The 20,006-nt window shown below is 39.6% G+C and overlaps 1 protein-coding gene across 19 annotated transcripts in view; it reads right to left on the reverse strand.

Moving 5' to 3' along the window:
- KIF1B (kinesin family member 1B) overlaps window positions 1–20,006 on the reverse strand; it is a 211,485-nt gene that overhangs the window by 131,219 nt on the left and 60,260 nt on the right. For 5 of the 19 annotated variants that reach the window (XM_063594792.1, XM_063594776.1, XM_055104000.2 and 2 more), the window contains exons 8-15: window positions 18,559–18,636; window positions 17,832–17,897; window positions 17,110–17,127; window positions 14,731–14,806; window positions 13,834–13,912; window positions 12,117–12,259; window positions 11,103–11,144; window positions 7,655–7,866 (exon numbers count right to left, since the gene is read on the reverse strand). In XM_063594792.1, coding sequence (XP_063450862.1) covers window positions 7,655–7,866; window positions 11,103–11,144; window positions 12,117–12,259; window positions 13,834–13,912; window positions 14,731–14,806; window positions 17,110–17,127; window positions 17,832–17,897; window positions 18,559–18,636 — 714 coding nt within the window. The remainder of the gene's footprint in view (window positions 1–7,654; window positions 7,867–11,102; window positions 11,145–12,116; window positions 12,260–13,833; window positions 13,913–14,730; window positions 14,807–17,109; window positions 17,128–17,831; window positions 17,898–18,558; window positions 18,637–20,006) is intronic. The other 14 variants (XM_063594801.1, XM_063594790.1, XM_034955099.3 and 11 more) reach the window with 7 other exon arrangements.

Below are 20,006 nucleotides of genomic sequence, written 5' to 3' on the forward strand. Positions count from 1 at the left end.
TGCACATGCATCCTGGAACATAAAGTAAAATTAAAAAAAAAATTAATTAAATTTAATTTAATTTAATTTAAAAAGAACCAAAACATGTTTCCTGCTCTCAAGGAGGTTACTGTATACTAGAGAGAGAGAGAGAGAAGTGATGATTTATTCATTCAATACTTATATACAACCCCATTACATATCAAGCCTTCTTCAAGGCACCTATGGATATGTCAGAGAACAAAATCTCTGCCTTCATAAGATTTACATTGTAGTAAGGAGACTGATATAATCCTATTATTTATTTTGTTTGTTTGTTTGTTTGTCTGTTTGAGACAGAGTCTCATTCTGTCATCCAGGCTAGCGTACAGTGGTGCGATCTCGGCTCACTGCAACTTCCACCTCCCAGGTTCAAGCGATTCTCCTGTCCCAGCCTCCTGAGTAGCTGGCACTGCAGGTGCACACCACTATGTCCGGCAAGTTTTTGTATTTTTAGTAGATATGAGGTTTCACCATATTGGTCAGGCTGGTCTTGAACTCCTGACCTCAGGTGATCCGCCCGCTTCAGCCTCCCAAAGTGCTGGGATTACAGGTGTGAGCCACCGTGCCCCGCCATGATATAATCCGTTTTAATCAATAAGTACACAGTATGTCAGATAGTGGCAAGTGCTCCAGACAAAAATAAAGCAACAAGAGGAAAGAACACATGGGGAAGGGTAGGTGAGGGAGCAATCTAAAGTGACGTTGTCAGGACAGGCCTCACAGACTCAGTGATATGTGAGCAGAGATCAAAGAAGAGCAGAAGCTGCCATGTGGGTATGCTGAGAGTGGGAAAGTACCTGGAGTTTTCTAGGAATAATGTGTTGCTAGAGCAGCATGTCTGAGGACTGAGAACGAATACAGTAGGAGATAAGAGAACAGTGTACTAAGAGCTAGAACTGGAGTATTCACAGGTCTCTGTAACATGGGTGAATCAAGGCTGAGTGAGGCCCAGACAGAGAAATGAAGGACAAGTAGCAATTAGGCAAAGAATGGAAGGAAAAGGAGTACAAAAAAGGGGGACGAGCACATGCCAAAACAGGTGAAAATGCTGGTCATGGAGATGAAGTAAGAAAGTCAGATGATGATAATGAAATATAGTAATGATGCTAGTAGTGATTAACAAGGAAAAGTGTTATAGTTCATCAAACACTTCAATGTATGATTCATATGATAACAGGTTACTAACGAAGCCTGTGACCCCAAAACGTAAATATCTACACAGAAAGGACTTGTGAGTAATAAACCTTAAGTTGTCTAGTGTTTGACTTTCTGGATCTCTTGGACTTCCAGAATATTACATGACTGGATGTCACCTCAAAACAAAAAACATACCAAAGGCAAGGCAAGGGAACACGTGAAAAAAGCAAGAGTAAAGATTCAAAGCAGCAGCTGCAAAAGCAAAGTAGTATATGAGTTTGGTGGAACAAATAGGAGGGTATGATTTAAAATAAAATTTAAAAAAAAGAAAAAGAAAGATGAAGAACAACAACAACCAGCAAAGGTAGGCAAAGAGCAAAACAGATGAAAGAAGGAACCTGGGCATCAGTAAGGCAGCCATGTAGGAGGTACTTTTTCAGAAAAGAGTTATACTTACAAGGTGGAAGAAGCTAGAACAAGTCTGCAGTTGGGGGTGGCAAGTGACAAAAACCACCTGAAATGGCTCTCATTAGGCTTCAGAACACACACAGAGGCTCAAAGGCTAAAACAGCTACCTGAATGGCATCTCTACACAGTCCTCAGCAGAAATGATTACCATGCAGTGCACATGCCGCCCCACAAATGGAGAACAAAAGTGTCATACTAGAGGGCCAGCGAGCAAGACAAATCCACACAATTCCCTAAGGAGTGAGAAGGCCAAGAACCAAGTTTTCAATAGTTTATCTACAAAGCACCACAAAAGTTATTCAACAACCACTAAGAGTGGTGTTAAACGCTTCTGCATAAGTGAGCTATGACTGCACCACTACACTCCAGCCTGAGCAACACAGTGAGCCCCTCTTTAAAAAAAGAAAATGCTTTTGCATATGACTGCTTTTTTCCTTTTTTTTCTTTTCCTCCCAGCCCCACCCTGCATATGATTTTAAATAGGCAAATACAAGACAAGCTGATGATATAACCTACATAATTTTAAGGTCTATTAAAGATAGCTGGGTAGAAATCTATACAATCTTCTCAAAGTGAAAACCTTCAACAAACAGGACAACGGGATGCACCCAACCTAAACAAGGCATCTTGACTAGTACTTATTATAGTACTAACCACAATAAACCACTGTTGATTATGGAATACAAACTGACATATGAGATATTTTAAAAATATTTCTTCCTAGTTGATTACCTTCAGAAAAAGGTTATTTCAGAGCAGAGGATTATCTAGTCATATTAAAGCCATCCTATTTTGGGGCAACTGTAGAACTCACTCTAAGAAAGCAAAATTACTGTCTAGGAATCCTCTTACCATTTTGCAGCCAACTCTAATATGACTTATCTAATTTTACTTACCAACTGAAGAGTAAATCAGAACATGATCTCTTTGCAGAAAAGAGATTTAATGAGTAAGGTACAACTTTTATTTTTATTACAGTTTTCAGCTGCAATTTTTAGGTTGTCTAGAAAGCTATTTTTAAAAACTTTGAGGGAAACTTAGAGAAAATAATAACTGTGAGTCACATTAGCACAACTTCAGGGCTGAAAAAAGCCTGCAAAATCATTTATTCTGGAACCATTCGCGAGATAAGAAAACTGGACCAGAGACAGGAGTTCAAGATCAGCTGGCTAACATGGTGAAACCCCATCTCTACTAAAAATATGAAAATTAGCCGGGCACAGTGGCACGCGCCTGTAGTCCCAGTTACTTGGGAGGCTGAAGCAGGAGATTCGCTTGAACCTGGAAGGCAGAGGTTGCACTCAGCCAAGATGGTGCCACTGTGTTCCAACAGACCAGAGAAGCTAAGTGAGCCCACACTACTCACTGAGACAGGTCTAGAGCTATTTGCTGACTCACTGTTCTTTCTTCAAATAAAACAGGATCAACAGGCTTTCAAGTAAATGTTCTATGAAACAGTTCACCCTAAGTTAAGAAAGAGTGAAGGATATTCTGTTCAAGCCTGAGTAGCAAACTTAGTATAAATAGGGAAGCCAAGTGCAAAACAGCATTCAGTCTCAGGAGCATCAACTCATTCTGCTGGCAGGCAGGCATGCTGGTGTCCAGGGCTTCCCATACCCCACTCTAGGGGCCTAATGTAAGATGAACTTGAAATGTGGATTCATGGTTCAGAAATGAGGGGTTGAAGAGATAAATCTTTAATCCTCCTCCCTTTCTTTGAAAAAAAAAAATTCCAAAAAACAGAGGGACACCAGGAACTCTTCTTTAAGCTCCGAGGAATGCCAGGCTCAGGTGTCATTCACTCTTTGGTCTCACGTCATATCTGTCTGCATCTCTAGTTATTTGTATAGCACTGGTTAATAAATTATGTTCATATAGCTAAACAATTTAATCTCTTCTTGATGATTCAGTTAAGGAAACACAGAAATCACCAGGACAAGTCAGAAATATTTCCATGAAAAACACTTACTACACAGAACATTTGTTGAAGCCATTGAATCACCAAGGTTTTACTGTACTGAACATAGCATGCTTCCTAAGTGGGTTCCAAATGTGGCCCTTGGGCTGCTTAGCACAGCATTTGACCTTGCCTGCTTCTGTAATGGATATTTGTGGATATTTATAGGCTAAGCCTAAGCAACGGCACTCACAGTACTGACTGTGATGCCAGACTAATAAACACGAGAGCTGTGGCTACAGCTGCATGTTTAAAACCTTATTTGACAGGAAGACCTGGCATGGTGGCTCATGCTTGTAATCCCAGCACTTTGGGAGGCCGAGGCAGGCAGATCACCTGTAGTCAGAAGTTTGAGACCAGCCTGGCCAACATGGCGAAACCCCGTCTCTACTAAAAATACAAAAATTAGCCAGATGTGGTGGTACATGCCTGTAATCCCAGCTTCTCAGAAGGCTGAGGCAGGAGAATTGCTTGAACCTGGGAGGCGGAGGTTGCAGTGAGCCGAGATCGCGTCACTGCACTCCAGCCTGGGCAACAGAGCAAGACTCCGTCTGAAAAAAAAAAACATCTTTACAATGGTGTGACATGAGTACCTAACATATGGAAAAAGGCTATTCAGTGAACAAAGCCACAGCAACATCATGTGTAAAAACAGTATCCAATCAACTGACCTTTTTTAAAGTCAAAAAGAAACAAAGGGAAATAAAATGTTAGGAAAATAAACTAACCTCCTCTATTGCTGTTTTCCATTATAATATTTTTCTCCTGCAGCACCATGCCTTAGGAACCCAGTTCCTAGGTATTCTCAAGCATTTCTACTGCACAACCATTGCCCTGGCGCTACGGATGAAAGATGTTATCTGCGTGCAGCATTAAAATGCAGGTCTGCCCGAAAGGAATTCTCACCATTCACAAAATAAGAGCAGAACTAAGGTGCTTATGCTTCAGTGAAGTACCACACTGCATTAAAAACTCAAGACAACACAAAACACTAAGGAAGCTGTTTTCTTTCTAGAATAAAACTAGGGAAAACAGAAGAGTTCTTTATTTTGGCGTAAGGAAGAATTAAAACAGAGAAATTTGTTTTCTGATTGAAGTAATACAGTTTTGTTTTGTCTTGCTTTAGTGGGACATAGGGAAGTCGGAAGGAGAGTTCCCTGAATAATGACAGTGTTATTCCCTAGAAATGATTTGGAAGACACTGGGTTACCTGAATCTTGAAGAGTCTGGTTAATGTCTTGACTCCTAACATGTGACATTATTTTCAATTGGTCCCACTTGGCAGTTAGGGAGAAATTTCTCCTTTACATCAAGAGGAAGGTCAAAGGAAAGGGTAATCTCAAGTGTATGAGCTAAGGCTTTAATAAGCAAATAGTTAAGACTTAAGATCCCCAAAGAAAAAGAACATTTTATATTAAGGACTCAGTAAGTGGGAGTTTTACTTCTCATTCCCAAGGAGCTCCCTATTTCTCACTCTGGCTCTGAAAAGAGCCCTGCAAAGCAACATGGTCACTGACGCCTATTGTGAGAAAATGTGTGAATGGAGTCTTACCACTCCTCTTCACTAAGGTCTTTAGTAAAATTTCAAAGTCAATTTTACCAACAGCAAAAGTTACCCTGCAGCCTACAACATTTAATGGAAAGATTTCTCACTCCTTCTCCCTTTGCTAGGTGAACACTCACTTTCCACTTACATGTTCTGAAGGAAGAAACAAGCACATTATTTTTGTTTTTGTTTTTGTTTTTGAGATGGAGTCTCGCTCTGTTGCCCAGGCTGGAGGGCATTGGCGCAATCTTAGCTCACTGTAACCTCCGCCTCCTGGGTTCAAGGGATTCTCCTGCCTCAGCTTCCCGAGTGGCTGGGACTATAGATGCACGTCACCACGGCCGGCTAATTTTTCTATTTTTATTTATTTATTTTTTGAGACAGAGTCTCACTCTGCCGCCCAGACTGGAGTGCAATGGCGCAATCTCCAGGCTGTGCAACCTCCGCCTCCCAAGTTCAAGTGATTCTTGTGCCTCACCCTCCAAGCAGCTGGGATTACAGGTGTGTGCCACCATGCTTGGCTAATTTTCTTATTTTTAGTTGAGATGGGGTTTCACCATGTTGGCCAGGCTGGTCTTGAACTCCTGACCTTAAGTGATCTGCCTGCCTCAGCCTCCCAAAGTGCTGGGATTACAGGCATGAGCCACTAAGCCCGGCTTAATTTTTTTGTATTTTTAGTAGAGATGGGGTTTCACTATTGGCCAAGCGGGTCTTGAACTCCTGACCTCAGATGATCCGCCCACCTTGGCCTCCCAAAGTGCTGGAATTACAGGTGTGAGTTACCGTGCCCGGCCTTATTTTTGTTTCTAAAGCATGTTTTTTTGAGATAGAGTCTTGCTCTGTCACTCAGGCTGGAGTGCAGCAGTACAATCACAGCTCACTGCAGCCTTAAACTCCTGAGCTAAAATGATCCTCCTGCCTCAGCCTCCCAAAGTACTGGGTTTACAGGTGTGAGCCACCATGCCCGGCCCACACTGTACTTTTGAAGTAAGTAAAATGTCAAGGGAAAAGGTAGGCTGATTAAGAAAGAAAAAGCAGAACCTCTTTCTTCATATAAAATCTTTTTCAGCCTCACATGAAAATTAAAATGAAAGCATCTGACATATTCAATTATCAAGCTTAATTCACTTTAGTGTTAAAGAGTTTTTCGGCAAGCCTTTTACCTATTAAATGTGTCAATGTGTCACTGTTCTCTATCGTCCTTGCATGAATGGCAGTCAAGGGGAATACCAAGTGACTGTGAAGAAGACTGCTGGCTGGCAGCATGACTGCAACTTCTCAGTCTCTTAAAAAGTGTTCTTTGTCCTCCCTGTGTCCCCTACCCTAGCACTCTTGAACACAATGGCTAAAAGGTATGGGTCAAACTATCTTCCTGGAGGTGACAAGTAGGGAAAGAAAAAATATTTGCTTCAAAGCAGATGATGCTGTCACAGTCATCTGATGGGTGGCAGGATTCCTGAACAGCTTTCAGCACTGCAGGTGACAACTGTCTGTGCACTGAATTAATTGAGGAGGAAGAGAAGCAACTATGAGTCAGAAGGCTCTGCTGCTCTTAACTTTCATATTCATACAAAGAGATAAGATCGAACCTGACAGAGCCAGCAAGGGGCTGGGAAATACCTCCAACAGCAAAGCTGGGAGCCATAGGCCAGTAATCTGCATACATGCAGCACTATGGCCCTGTGACCCCATGGGTACCAGCATAGGAGGAGATAACCTTCCTGTACAGTAATCATAGGGCATCAAGGCTTTCTGTGAACTTCTAGAAGATATAATTTAATAACTATCTGAATAAACCTGGAACAGCTACTCAAATGTTCAAACTTTATCTTTTTTTTTTTTTTTTTTTTTTGAGACGGAGTCTCACTGTGTCCCCCAGGCTGGAGTGCAGTGGCACGATCTCGGCTCACTGCAAGCTCCGCCTCCTGGGTTCATGCCATTCTCCTGCCTCAGCCTCAGGAGTAGCAGGGACTACAGGTGCCCACCACCACGCCCGGCTAATTTTTTGTATTTTTAGTAGAGACAGGGTCTCACCGTGTTAGCCAGGATGGTCTTGATCTCCTGACCTCGTGATCCACCCCGCCTCGGCCTCCCAAAGTGCTGGGATTACAGGCATGAGCCACTGCACCCGGCCCAAACTTTATCTTTATTAACAGAAGCATGGCTCTACACAGAATTCCATCTTTCAATGAAACCACGTTTCCAAATAAATTTCTAACAAAACAATTTCACTGTAACTTGATGTACTATCCCAGAATTAACGTACACATCTATTAATCCATTACTCTGCCTTGCCAGCCTATGAACTGCCCATGCACTTCTCCCAACTCTGCCTGGCCATGTCAGACTCAGGCATTCTAATGAAAAGAAATTAACTTACAAAGCAGAAAATTCAATTTTCAGGACACTTCTAAGAGTCAAAGAGTTCTCCAGATGCTGAGTTGAAATCTTAGTGATTTTTACTCCTAGTTCTTCCTTGTGGAGCTATATAGAATACCTTGTATTCAGTCTGAACTATTACTTACCTTTAAACGTTCAATAGCTTCCTCTCCTCCAGGTGTAGACATGATCCTCTCTTGAATACTGGTCACAGACGTCAAGCCCACCTGACTACTGAGTGAGCAGGAAGATGGGGATGAAGTGAGGGACCCCATGGATGCTGTGGAAAAATGGCCAGGGCGTTGATTCTCAGAGGCTAGCAAGTACCTATGCTTATTGTTCTGAAAATCTTTCAGATCTGGGAGATAGAAAGAAGAGAAGGCAGAAAAAGTAGGGAAAAGGGAAAGAAGCAGAGGAAGAAAAAAAGACAGGAAGGAATATCGTTGTAATAAAGGACAGCATTAAAGCGCCAAGACCAAGACACGCTATAATACAAACACAGGTTACAACTGTTCTAGATGGCAGTTCTAAAACATGTCTGTCTTTAATAGTGGTATCCTACAGGTTCAGAATCATTTCTGCATTTACAAACTAAAAGATTCCAATGTAGGTTAATGCTGTATCTCGCAGGGGGATAAACCAGAGCCTCAAAGGATACTGCTTAGGCATTCTCCCTAAAAAAGCCAAACTACCTTCCATTTAGTCTTTCTAGTGTTCCTAGTCTACAATGTCTTCAGATTTACACTTTTCCAGTAGTTTGTAACAGTAAGGGAAAACAATGATCATTTATTTATCAATAATAATCCATATTGGTCTGGCTCAGTGTTACGTGTAATTCAGCAAAAATTTCCAAGAAAATGTTACAGTTAAAACAAAATTTGTGCACTGAGTAGTATGCTTTGTATGGCAACATTTCAACATGCTAAAAGGATTTTTAATATGTCTTAAATAAAAAAGGGGTAATTATAGAAATGAGAGGAATTTTGTATAAGTCCTGGTTAAAAACTCAGGACTAATTGATTTCCTCAACAGGGAAGAACAATTAGCAGATTAATGAGTTTTAGTGCAGGTTCCATTCTTCTGTCAGAGCAAGCAAAAAATAAGGCTGATTATTTGCTAATTTAAGGCCCTTAATTAGCCTAACAGTACAACCATGGGTCACTGCTAAGCCTGCTTCCTAGTATAAAATGCAAGTTTTAGGAACATACTTCCATTTACTAAGTCTTTAATAGAACTGTTAATTTTGCTTTTAAACTCAGTATTGGTAAAAGAAAAAAAAATTAAGCCACAAACAACAAAATTAATTAATTTGCTGTTTGTACTTTCTTTCATTACTTTCTTTCATTAGTCATCCTTTGCAAAAAGATACCAAAGGTAAATCTTAAGTATTGGTGCAATCCAACTTTAAAATTAGCTTATTTTTAAACCTGAGAAACTAAAATTCATATCAAAACTAAGTAAGTTTTCCTCAAAGGAGATGAGTCAATACACATAGCTGGAAAAAAATACTATTAGTTCTCCCTGGGCTTACTCATCTCTACTATTTAATTAAAGCCAGTTTTTTAACTCCCTTAAAGCCAGTGGTTGCTTCAAGACAGTTTGAAAACCACCATCTGCAAATACAGAACATAGGGCAACAAGCAAAGAGGCATCTTTTAAAGGGGGATAGGGATTAGAGCAAAAAATTAGCCATCGGGAGAAAAGACCAGGATGGACAGAGTTTACGTCCAATGGTCACATGCAAGCCCTAAAAGGAATAAAGAGAAATAGATCAAAATGGAAACTGAGAAGGAGTCAGGGCTGCTTTCCCTCAGGAATACAGAATTAAAACTTAGTCATGCATGGTCTTTCAGGAAATGCCGCAGCTGCTAAGAAAAGAGGTAGGCAACAAGCTGGCAGCGGCAACACCTTGAGCACAAGAGCAAAAAGAAGAAGGCACCTTTTCCACACCAGTATCGTTGAGCTTTGGAAATCTCAGACAGAGCTGTTGCAGTCCAAGAGTCACTTCTGTATCAGGACATTATAGTGCCTTTAAGTCCTAACCTCATAACCACAGCCAGGGCTATGTTTGGTTTCTCCTATGCATTTTCTCACTGTCTGCCAAGCCTCATTACATGCCTTACTGTAGAAATAAGCAACTCAGGTGGCTGGGCTTGATGGCTCACACCTGTAATGCCAGCACTTTGGGAGGCCAAGGCAGGAGGATCACGAGGTCAAGAGATCGAGACCATCCTGGCCAACATGATGAAACCCCATCTCTATTAAAAATATAAAAATAAGCTGGGCGTGGTGGTGCGCACCTATAGTCCCAGCTACTCAGGAGGCTGAGGCAGGAGAAATCGCTTGAACCCAGGCAGCGGAAGTTGCAGTGAGCCGAGATTCCGCCACTGCACTCCAGCCTAGCGACAAAGCAAGACTCCATCTCAGAAAAGAAAAAAGAAAAAAAAAGAAATAAACAACTCAGTACAAATCTAAAAATTAGCCCCAAAATCAAGACATTTTTCTTCTAAGATAACAATTTCTTGATGAATTACCTTAAAAGGGTAAGAAATAATTTCCTCACCAACTTAAGATATATATGGAGAGAATAACGAGGTTCATGTGACTCTTTAAAAATGTTTGAGTCATTTTAGACACCTAAGTTATTTTAATTTGTGACTTATGAAAAGAGGAATGGTTGGGTGTGGTGGCTGACATCTATAATCCTAGCAGTTTGGAAGGCCGAGGCAGGAGGACTGCTTGAGGTCAGGGGTTCCAGACCAGCCTGGGAAACACAGCAAGACGCCTCACCTCTACAAATTAAAAATTAAAAAATTAGCCAGGTGTGGCAGCGAACAACTGTAGTCTCAGATACTCAGGAGGCTGAGCTGGAAAGATCACTTGAGCCCAAGAGTTCAAGGTTACAGTGGGCCATGATCATGTCATTACACTCCAGCTTGGGTGACAAGAGTGAGACTGTCTAAAAAAAAAAAAAAAAAAGGAAAAAACGTTTATCTAATCATTCCGAGGCCCAAGTTATGGAGAAAAGCAACTTAGCACAAGCACTCCTGAGTCTTAGCCCAACATTCCGAGGCCCAAGTTATGGAGAAAAGCAACTTAGCACAAGCACTCGTGAGTCTTAGCCCAACATCTACAGAGCTCTTAAATCATAGATAGTTTTGCTGACTAAAAATGATTATTGGTAAAAGGAACATAATAAAATATTTTCAGAGCCATTAACAGAATTAAAAGGGACAATATATTCAAGGTGCCTAGAATAGGGCCTGGCATATTATGCAAAATCAGTAAGTGTCAGTTGCTATCATCTATGATTTTTGGATTTAATTGAATCACAATGGGAAAAACTGAAGAGTAGAAGCAGCAAGAGATTCTTAAGCCTTTCAACTTCACTCAAGCCACAAACTGAAATTCAGCAAAGATTAGTTTGCTAAATGAAGAAGGGCAAAAATAGGATCATTTCTGATTCTATACTATGCTCTGTCTGGGATTTCCCTGTAAGGATTGCCGGCATGCAAAGCTTATTTTAAGGCTGATCCAGCAGAGGCAGATTAGCAAGTCAGAGTACTGGAAATAACCAATATGTGAAATACACACATTTGCTTCCACTTCCAGAGTAATCATCGATCAATGGATCAACTGAAGGTAAGCAGGAGGGAAAATACGAGAAGGGTCAAAGTTCAGGTTCAGCAGTGACACAGAGAGGGAACAGAGCAGTTTTTGGCATTTGGGGAGATGAAAAAGTTAATACTTAGAATATGGTATCATTTTTACAAACGGTATTCATCTAAACTCAGACTCTAATCAATAAGAAGAATTAAACTAGAAGAGGCCTTGAAAATCTTATTAGAACTTCAAGGAATATAAGTTTAACTTTACACTAAAAAAAAATGCTTTACTAAACTAACCCATATTCTACCATATTCTATTCCTATATGAATAATCCATTTTACTCACTTAAGAGAACTTCTGAATAAGCCACTGGATAGGCACATCACGGAGATTTTTTTAAGATAAATTTTAATACAACATTGTAAAACAATACTCTCTGGAAGTGTAGTTCTTGAACTTCATAGGAATTGAACTTTTCCCCTTCATATGTTCATAGGCAGCACGGGGCACTCCAGTATTTTACAGGGGGAGGGGGCCATTCAAAGGTGAATCTTATGTGAAGGTAGGCTTGAATGGTGCGTTTCTTATATTACTGCCACGACACTAATCCAGAGCAACCCATGAAACAAAACTCAAAATTTCAAATAACATTTCTATGAAGTAATTAATTGCTCAGTGATAACAGGTTTAACGTTCCAAATAAACTTCATTGCTGATCTAAAACAGAATTCTGACAAAAATACTAGTGACATATTTGCGATTTAAAACTAATTTCCTGAGTTCAAATGGATAGTCTGGTACACATTACATAAAGGAATCTAGAGATCATTTCCATTGGGTTTTTTAAGGAAAAACAAAACAAAACAAAACAAAACATTTTCATTACCATTTAGCTTCATCATGCTCCTTAACTTGAAGTTTATTTTAAATATAAGAACCCTGAATAAGAACCCTGAAGAAGAAAGGATTAGATTTTGTAACGATCCTTAATTCACTTACTATCAATAATATCTCCCAGGCCCTGAGCACGAAGAAGGTCCTTCAGCCGTGTCACCTCCTCCTTTAATTCACGAACCAGTTTGGCATTGGGGTCCTCATTGATAACAGCATTGCATTTAATTTGTTTTGCACGATCTGCATATCTAGATCCAAAAAGAAAATTCGTTCTTGTCATTTCTCATATGTGCTACTTCTCATAAGTAACATACTATTATCTCTAAATCAAATATCCTGAGTGTTTACATATTATGAGCCTTGATAATAATACATTTGTATAAAGCTTTATAGTACCTATTAAAGATGAAGAAAAAGGCTCAGATGAATTTAAGTGATTTGCCCAAGATCACAATGGAAATAACAGCGAGAGGACTTAAACCCAACTTATGAGACTGTATAGTGTTTATTCCATTACATCAAGTGTCTTTCATGGAAGAAGGGTAGAGAGTTCCAGACTAAAGTAATGAAACCTACTCATACATAAAAAAATACAGGCCTCGGAAGGCAGCTCACACCTGTAATCCCAACACTTTAGGAGGCCAAGTGGGGAGGATCACTTGAGGCCAGGAATTTGAAACCAGCCTGAGTAACCTAACAAGACCCCCCATCTCTACAAGAAATTTTTAAAAATTAGCCAGGCCTAGTGGCATGCGCCTATAGTTTTAGCTACTTGAGAGGCTGAAGTAGGAGAATCACACGAGCCCAGGTGTCTGAGGCTGCAGTGAGCTACAATCTTGCCACTGCACTCCAGCTTGGGCCACATAGCAAGACTCAAAAACAAAAACTAACAAACAAAAAAAACTTTTTATGAACATTCTGTTGGTAATTGTTTTTTTCTTTTTTTTTTTTTAAGAGACAGAGTCTCACTACGTTGCCTGGGCTGGCCTCAAACTCCTGTGCTCAAGTGATCCTCCTGCCTCAGCTTTCCAAGTAGCTAGGACTACAGGTGCACACCACTGCACCTGGCTATGTTGGTAATTTTTTAATATTGCTACATATTCCTATAATTTTATTACTTATTATGACTTCAGAATTTCTTTTTTTTTTTTTGAGACGGAGTCTTGCTCTGTCTCCAGGCTGGAGTGCAGTGGCGCCATCTCGGCTCACTGCAACCTCCGCCTCCCAGGTTCAAGCAATTCTCCTGCCTCAGCCTCCTGAGTAGCTAGGATTACAGGTGCATGGCACCACGCCCGACTCATTTTTGTATTTTGGGGTTTCATCATGTTGGCCAGGCTGGTCTCAAACTCCTGACCTCAACTGATCCGCCCATCTCGGCCACCCAAAGTACTGGGATTACAGGTGGGGGCCACTGCGCCTGGCCGACTTCAGCATTTCTATAACGACAAACACCACAAGAAGGGGGACACTTCTTTTTATAGAAATGAATAAGAAAATGTCACTATTACCTAAAAGTTACCCCAAAATCTCACTTGAGCAATTTAAAAATCTTTCCTATGAAAAAGCTCCTGCCTTATCTAGGTATCCATGAGGGATAAAAAAATAAAAAGTTCATATCTTTCCCAGTGAAACTGAAAACCACAAAGAGGTAAATTCTATTATAATACAAATCACTTTTTCCCTAAGTTTTCCCTGTTATGAGAGGAAAGGAACATTATTTACATAAATAACTACCCAGACAGCATAAAAACATCCATGGTATCACAAAATGGCTTCTGATGGCAATGTAGTCTATGTTGTTACTGAGATCAAAAGAAAGTACCTCAGAGTGCTCAAAGTCTCATCGTAGTTGATATCCGCGGGGCTCAGAGCAGCAACCATTGCAGTCCGAGAATTGCCACCTAAAAAGATTAATCATGAGTATCAAATCACACTCATTTTAGAAGAAAAATTTTATGGAATGTGTCAAATCTGATATTGTAATCTCAGATCCTAAGATTTAATGTAATGCCAAATTTCTTTCTTTTATTTTTTTTTTTTGAGAGGGAGTCTCACTCTTTCACCCAGGTGGGCGGATCACCTGAGGTCAGGAGTTCGAGACCAGCCTGGCCAACATGGCAAAACCCTGTCTCTACTAAAAGTACAAAAAAATTAGCTGGGCATGGTGGTGTGTGTCTGTAATCCCAGCTACTCGGGAGGCTGAGGCAGGAGAACTGCTTGAACCCAGGAGGCGGAGGCTGCAGTGAGCCAAGATTGCACCACCGCACTCCAGCCTGGGCAACAGCACGAACTCCATCTCAAAAAAAAAAAAAAGTAGGAGAAGTGAACGAAGAACAGTGATTTGAAGGTCTGAAAACATCAGCAACGAGGAGGATTAAGGGTTGGCAATGTATAATTTTGTGCACCTCAGAGAAGCATGGAGTTTTGAAATAACTTTGAAGAAAGAGCAATAATCTGAAGCAAGTATGGGGAGTCGGGAGGACAACTACTGCACAGTTCATGCCCTGAAGAAAATGAGATATGGGAGTATACCCTGGCTTAAAACCAAGGGAATCCAACCAACTGAAATTAGGAGTAAAAATGAAAGCAGGCAAGGAACACTCAAGTAGTAACATGAATATCTAGAGATTATTTGTCTCCAAAACAGACACAGGACAATTAACCACAAAAGATAATCAAAGTTAAAAAGATAACTACTTTTCACTAGTGGTCAACATACCTAAATTTTCTCGAAGGAGCCAAGTAAGTACAGAATCCCTGTAGGGAATAAAATCTGTTTTCTTCTTCTTTTTACTCTATTAAAGGAAAAGAAATGGTCTTAGCATTTTTCGTTAGGGAAAAAAATTCCCAAGAAAGGCAAATCAGTCTAAAATTCCCAAGTAAATTAAATTACAGTACAACCCCGACACTGTGGAAGTTTATCATTCATAGTTTCAATTCTTCACAAAACCAAAAACTCACGCAATAAGGTAATTTTTTCATTTTACATTTTATTTTGAAAACTGTGTAATATACACAACAGTTGAGAGAGCAGTATAATGAGCTACCATACCCAACGTGCAGCTTCAACCATTACCAAAATACTCTGCCAATCATCTTTCAATTATCCCCCAAACACTTTTCTACAACTTATTTTCCTGACCCATTTTGAAGTCAGTTGCGGACCTCATCTCCATTTACCCCTAAACACTTCAGCATATAAGAACATTCTCTTACACAGAAAACAATGACCAAATTCAAAAAATTAAACATCAACACAATACTATTAGCTAATATCCTGTCCATATCATTTTTTATCCTTTTTCTTACTGTGAAGGAAAAGGTCATGTTTTTTAAAAACAAAACAAAACACCACAAGACCATTATCACACTTACCAAAATAAACAATAATTCCCTAACATCATCAAATACCCCATCCTCAATTTTCATTTTTGCACAGGGGAAAATACTAATCTTGTGCATTCCAGGTTGGATGTGTAGGAGCAAGTCATCTAGTTAGTGAATTTACTTGGCCAACCACCATGTCATTGGTTGGGTTGTTGCAAATCTAGTAACTCTTGTAAAATAATACCCATTTGGTCTCTTTGAAAGGAAATTATGCCAAAAATAATCCAATTATTAAAGCAAAGACTAAAAGTAAAAAGGTCTAAGAAAGAGATATGATTTGGTAATTTAGAAAGATGAATGTTCTATTAAGTCTACTTATTCTGCTTTCTTCATGATCCTTCTTATTACCACAGGATAAAGCAAAAAGCACCAATGAAAAGGCAGTGCTTAAATGAAAAAAAATTATATTCTCTAAAAGTAAAAATTAATGCAAATGCTTTACAGGTAACAGTTACTCAAATATATGCTGGCTGACTACTGCGTTGTGACACTTTTAAGAAGATATTAAGGGGAGGCCGGGCGCAGTGGCTCATACCTGTAATCCCAGTACTTTGGGAGGCCGAGGTGGGTGGATCACTTGAGGTCAGGAGTTCGAGACCAGCCTGGCCAACGTGATGAAACCCCATCTCTACTAAAAATACAAAAAATTAGCCGGGGGTGGTGGCGGGCACCTGTAATCTCAGCTACTTGGGAGGCTGAGGCAGGACAATCGCTTGAACCCAGAAGGTGGAGGTTGCACTGAGCCGAGATCGTGCCACTGTACCCCAGCCTGGGCAGCAGTGTGAGACCTGGTCTCCAAAAAAAAAAAAAAAAAAGAAGCTACTAAGGAGAAAGCCAGGGTCTCACTGATAAACACCACTCCAGCAAATCAGCAGTTTTATAATTCAGTCCTGGTATAATCCAAGGTTAAACTAAGGATGATCCTACTATTGCACAAGCACTTTTTCTATTCAGAAAAAGGGTACTACATGGCTGGCCTCTTAGTGGCTAGTCTTGTGGTGTTTGTTGTTTTTTGTTTGTTTGTTTGTTTGTTTGTTTTGAGGAGGAGGAGGAAAGGGAGTAGGCAAGAAACATTTTAATTCCATCTCTTATTAAATATGTCCACATCATCTCATTCCACTCTACCCACAGACACACAATCCACCAATCAGAAAGTCATTTCCAATAGCAGGTTCAATTTTAGATTGCACAGACCTCAAGGGAGAATTAAGCCTTTCAGTCATTCAGATTAGTGGAACAAACTTTCACTCCACTATGTAATCCTTGAGGCCTAAAACTTCAGTTTAAAACCCGTGAATAGTTGGGACACTATGGGCACGCGCTACCACACCCAGCTAATTTTTGTATTTTTAGTAGAGACGGAGTTTCACCATGTTGGCCAGACTGGTCTCAAACTTCTGACCTCAAATGATCCGCCCGCCTTGGCCTCCCAAAGTGCTGGGATTACAGGCATGAGCCACCATGCCCGGCCTTGTTCCTTTATTCTTAATTCCTTCTCCAAAGCATATCATGTTCTAGAAATTAATTTTGGTGTGAAACCTCATGATTTGTGGTCACCCTAAATTTACAGCCACACTAAATTCCAGAGCCAGAGAACAAATGATGAAAAGATTTTTGAAGGTTCCATTCCTACTTATGCCTCCATACATCCTGGTGAGGATTTAAAACATAAAAGTCAATTCTAGTTTATCTCTACCAATCCCCACCATACCTTGCTAGTGCAGTTATCCTACAGGTGAAAGCATTTAAAGGAGAAAATAAGAACACAGGATAAGCCTCCAAGTAGAAAATTAGATTTTGTTTAAATTTCATGTCATAGATTATGATTTCTCCAAGGCAAGCAAGAAAGCATTTCATTCTTCTTAGCAATCAAAAAGAGGTTTTAAACTAAACTAGAACACACAATGACTAATTTAAATAATGTAGACAACAAAGCCCCTAATTTAAAAAAATAGTTTTAGTTTTACTGTTCTACCATAAAGGAGTAGGAAAGAACAAAACTATTGGGGGAAAAAAAAAAAAAACTACTGGCCCTCAAATCAACAGCATTCACCAAAGCCAAACTGCTCAAAATACTCCAAAAGATACTGCATCTTACTCAGAAAAGATTATACAGGAAAAGAAGAGACAATAAATATACTTGGTTTTTGTGAGAAACATAAAATAAGGCTCAAAAAAATGAGTCAAACCTTCAGTGTTTGCTCTAGTTTTTACAGATCTATATTTACTTTTGTTCTCCTTAGTATCTTTTACTTTCAGTACAAAGTCAAACTGTGTTATACCTAGTATCTTATCTGAAAAGCTCTAAAAGGAGAAAGGCAAGATTACAGAAAAGGGCCACAAAAAGACAGCCTTCATAAACAATAATAAAATACCATCAAGTATATTTGCTGAACAGACACAACTCCCCTTATAATGAAGTATAAAACTTACCACCTCGGCCAAGGCTGAAATGACTTTGCCCAAAGTTGTAAGGGACTTATTAATATTTGCTCCTTCCTAAAATAAATACCAAATATGAAAGAATGATGAAGAATTTCTACTACTGCTATATCATACAGAACATAAAATATGATTTGCCATATGCTAGCATATTTCTTTATTACAAGTTCTAAAAACAACCTTTAGTCCTCCATCTGTCCTCTTTTCCACTTGATAATAACATGCTGAGACCACATGCCTAACTCACAGTCCTAAAGTATCTTCGAGATATTTGTGCTCCAAAAGCTTACAGATGTGTGCAGCCTTCTTCCCTCAACTTATCGACATGAAATTTCTGTTCTCACATCTGAATCTTGTATATCCTATTCCCACTGCCATCTCTTAATTCCATCTAGCCAAATTCTGCCTGTTCCTTAAAATGCAATTCAACTCTCACCCTGACTATGATGTGCTCCCTAACTATTTAGTTAGATAACTTATCCTTCCATTGAAGTTACAGATCAGGAGTCAGCAAAATTTTTCTGTAGAAGGACAGACACAAATTATTTTAGGTTTTGTGGGCCATACGGTCTCTGTCACAACACTGCCATTGTAGTGCAAAAGCAGCCATAGACAATACATAAACAAATGTATGTAGCTGTGTTTCAATAAAATTTTATTTACAAAAACAGGTAGTGGCCATTTATTGATCAGGCCATTTATTTGCTAAAATAAATACCTTTAATCGAGTCCCTTTGGCACCAGTTGAATCAGCTCGTTCACTTCCTGCTAGATCCACCAAGCTGATTTTACTGACCTGATAAAGAACAATAACATGGGGGCAATTCAAAAATAAGCAAGATAGAAGCAGGAAATATTTAGAGGCAGAATGCTTTTTAAAAGATTAAGGTATGGAGAAAACTAAAAGTATTAGAGCTTTTAAATATGGCACAAAAAGATCAAGACAACATCTATCAGTTAGTTTAAACAGTACGCACGGCAGGTGCAATGGCACATGCCTGTAGTCCCAGCTACTCAGGAAGCTCCTTTGAGCCCAGGAGTTCAAAGCTGTCTGCTGCACTCCAGCCTGGCAACATATAACACCCTTGTGTCTCTAAAAAAAATTTTTTTTTAATTAAAAAAAAAAGAGCATGCACAAAATTCATAGCAATTATCACGGTTCAAAAAAAAGTAACTTTAGGATAAACATGACATAATTTACTAGAGTATGTTATAAAAATATATAAAACTCATCAACTCATTAAATGGCTTACTAAAAGTGAAGCTTTAAGCAACTGGAACAATCACATATTTCTGGTGGGAATGTAAAATGGTACAATCACTTTGGAAAACAATTTGACATTTCTTTTCTTTCCTTTTTTTTTTTTTTTTTTTTTGAGACAGAGTCTCGCTCTGTCACCCAGGCTGGAATGCAATGGTGCAATCTTGGCTCACTGCAACCTCCACCTCCTGGGTTCAAACGATTCTCCCACCTCAGCCTCCCGAGTAGCTGAGCTTACAGGCACCCACCACCACGCCCAGCTAATTTTTTTTGTATTTTTAGTAGAGACGGGGTTTCACCATGTTGACCAGGCTGGTCTCAAATTCCTGACCTTGTGATCCACCCGCCTCAGCCTCCCATGGTGCTGGGAGTACAGGCGTGAGCCACCGTGCCCGGCCTTGACATTTCTTAAGGAGCTACAATAAGACTCAATCATCCTACTCCTAAGTATTTACCAACAGAACAAAAACAAATGTCCACACAAAGACTTGTACACAAATGTTCACATCAGCTTCGTTTGTAATAATCAAAAACTGGCAACAGTTTAAAAGTCCATCAACAGTTGAATTAATAAACTGTGGTGTATCTGTATAATGCAATACTCATCAACAATGAAAAGGAACTATTGATAAACACAACAACATAGATGAATCTCAAAATCACTATGCTAAGTGAAAGACTCCAGACAAAAAACAGTACATACTCTATGATTCCATTTATATAAAATTCTAGAAAATGTAAACTAATATATAGTGACAAAAGGGCAGGTCCGGAATTGCCCGGGAATTGCCACAGAAGAAGGGATAGAGAAAGACTACAAAGAGATATGAGGTAACTTTTGAGAATAAAAATTATCATTATCTGGATTGTGGCGCTAGTTTCACAGGTATACAAATACGTCAAAA

This window comes from Pan paniscus, chromosome 1 (assembly GCF_029289425.2).
Source record: "Pan paniscus chromosome 1, NHGRI_mPanPan1-v2.0_pri, whole genome shotgun sequence".
NCBI lineage: Eukaryota > Metazoa > Chordata > Mammalia > Primates > Hominidae > Pan > Pan paniscus.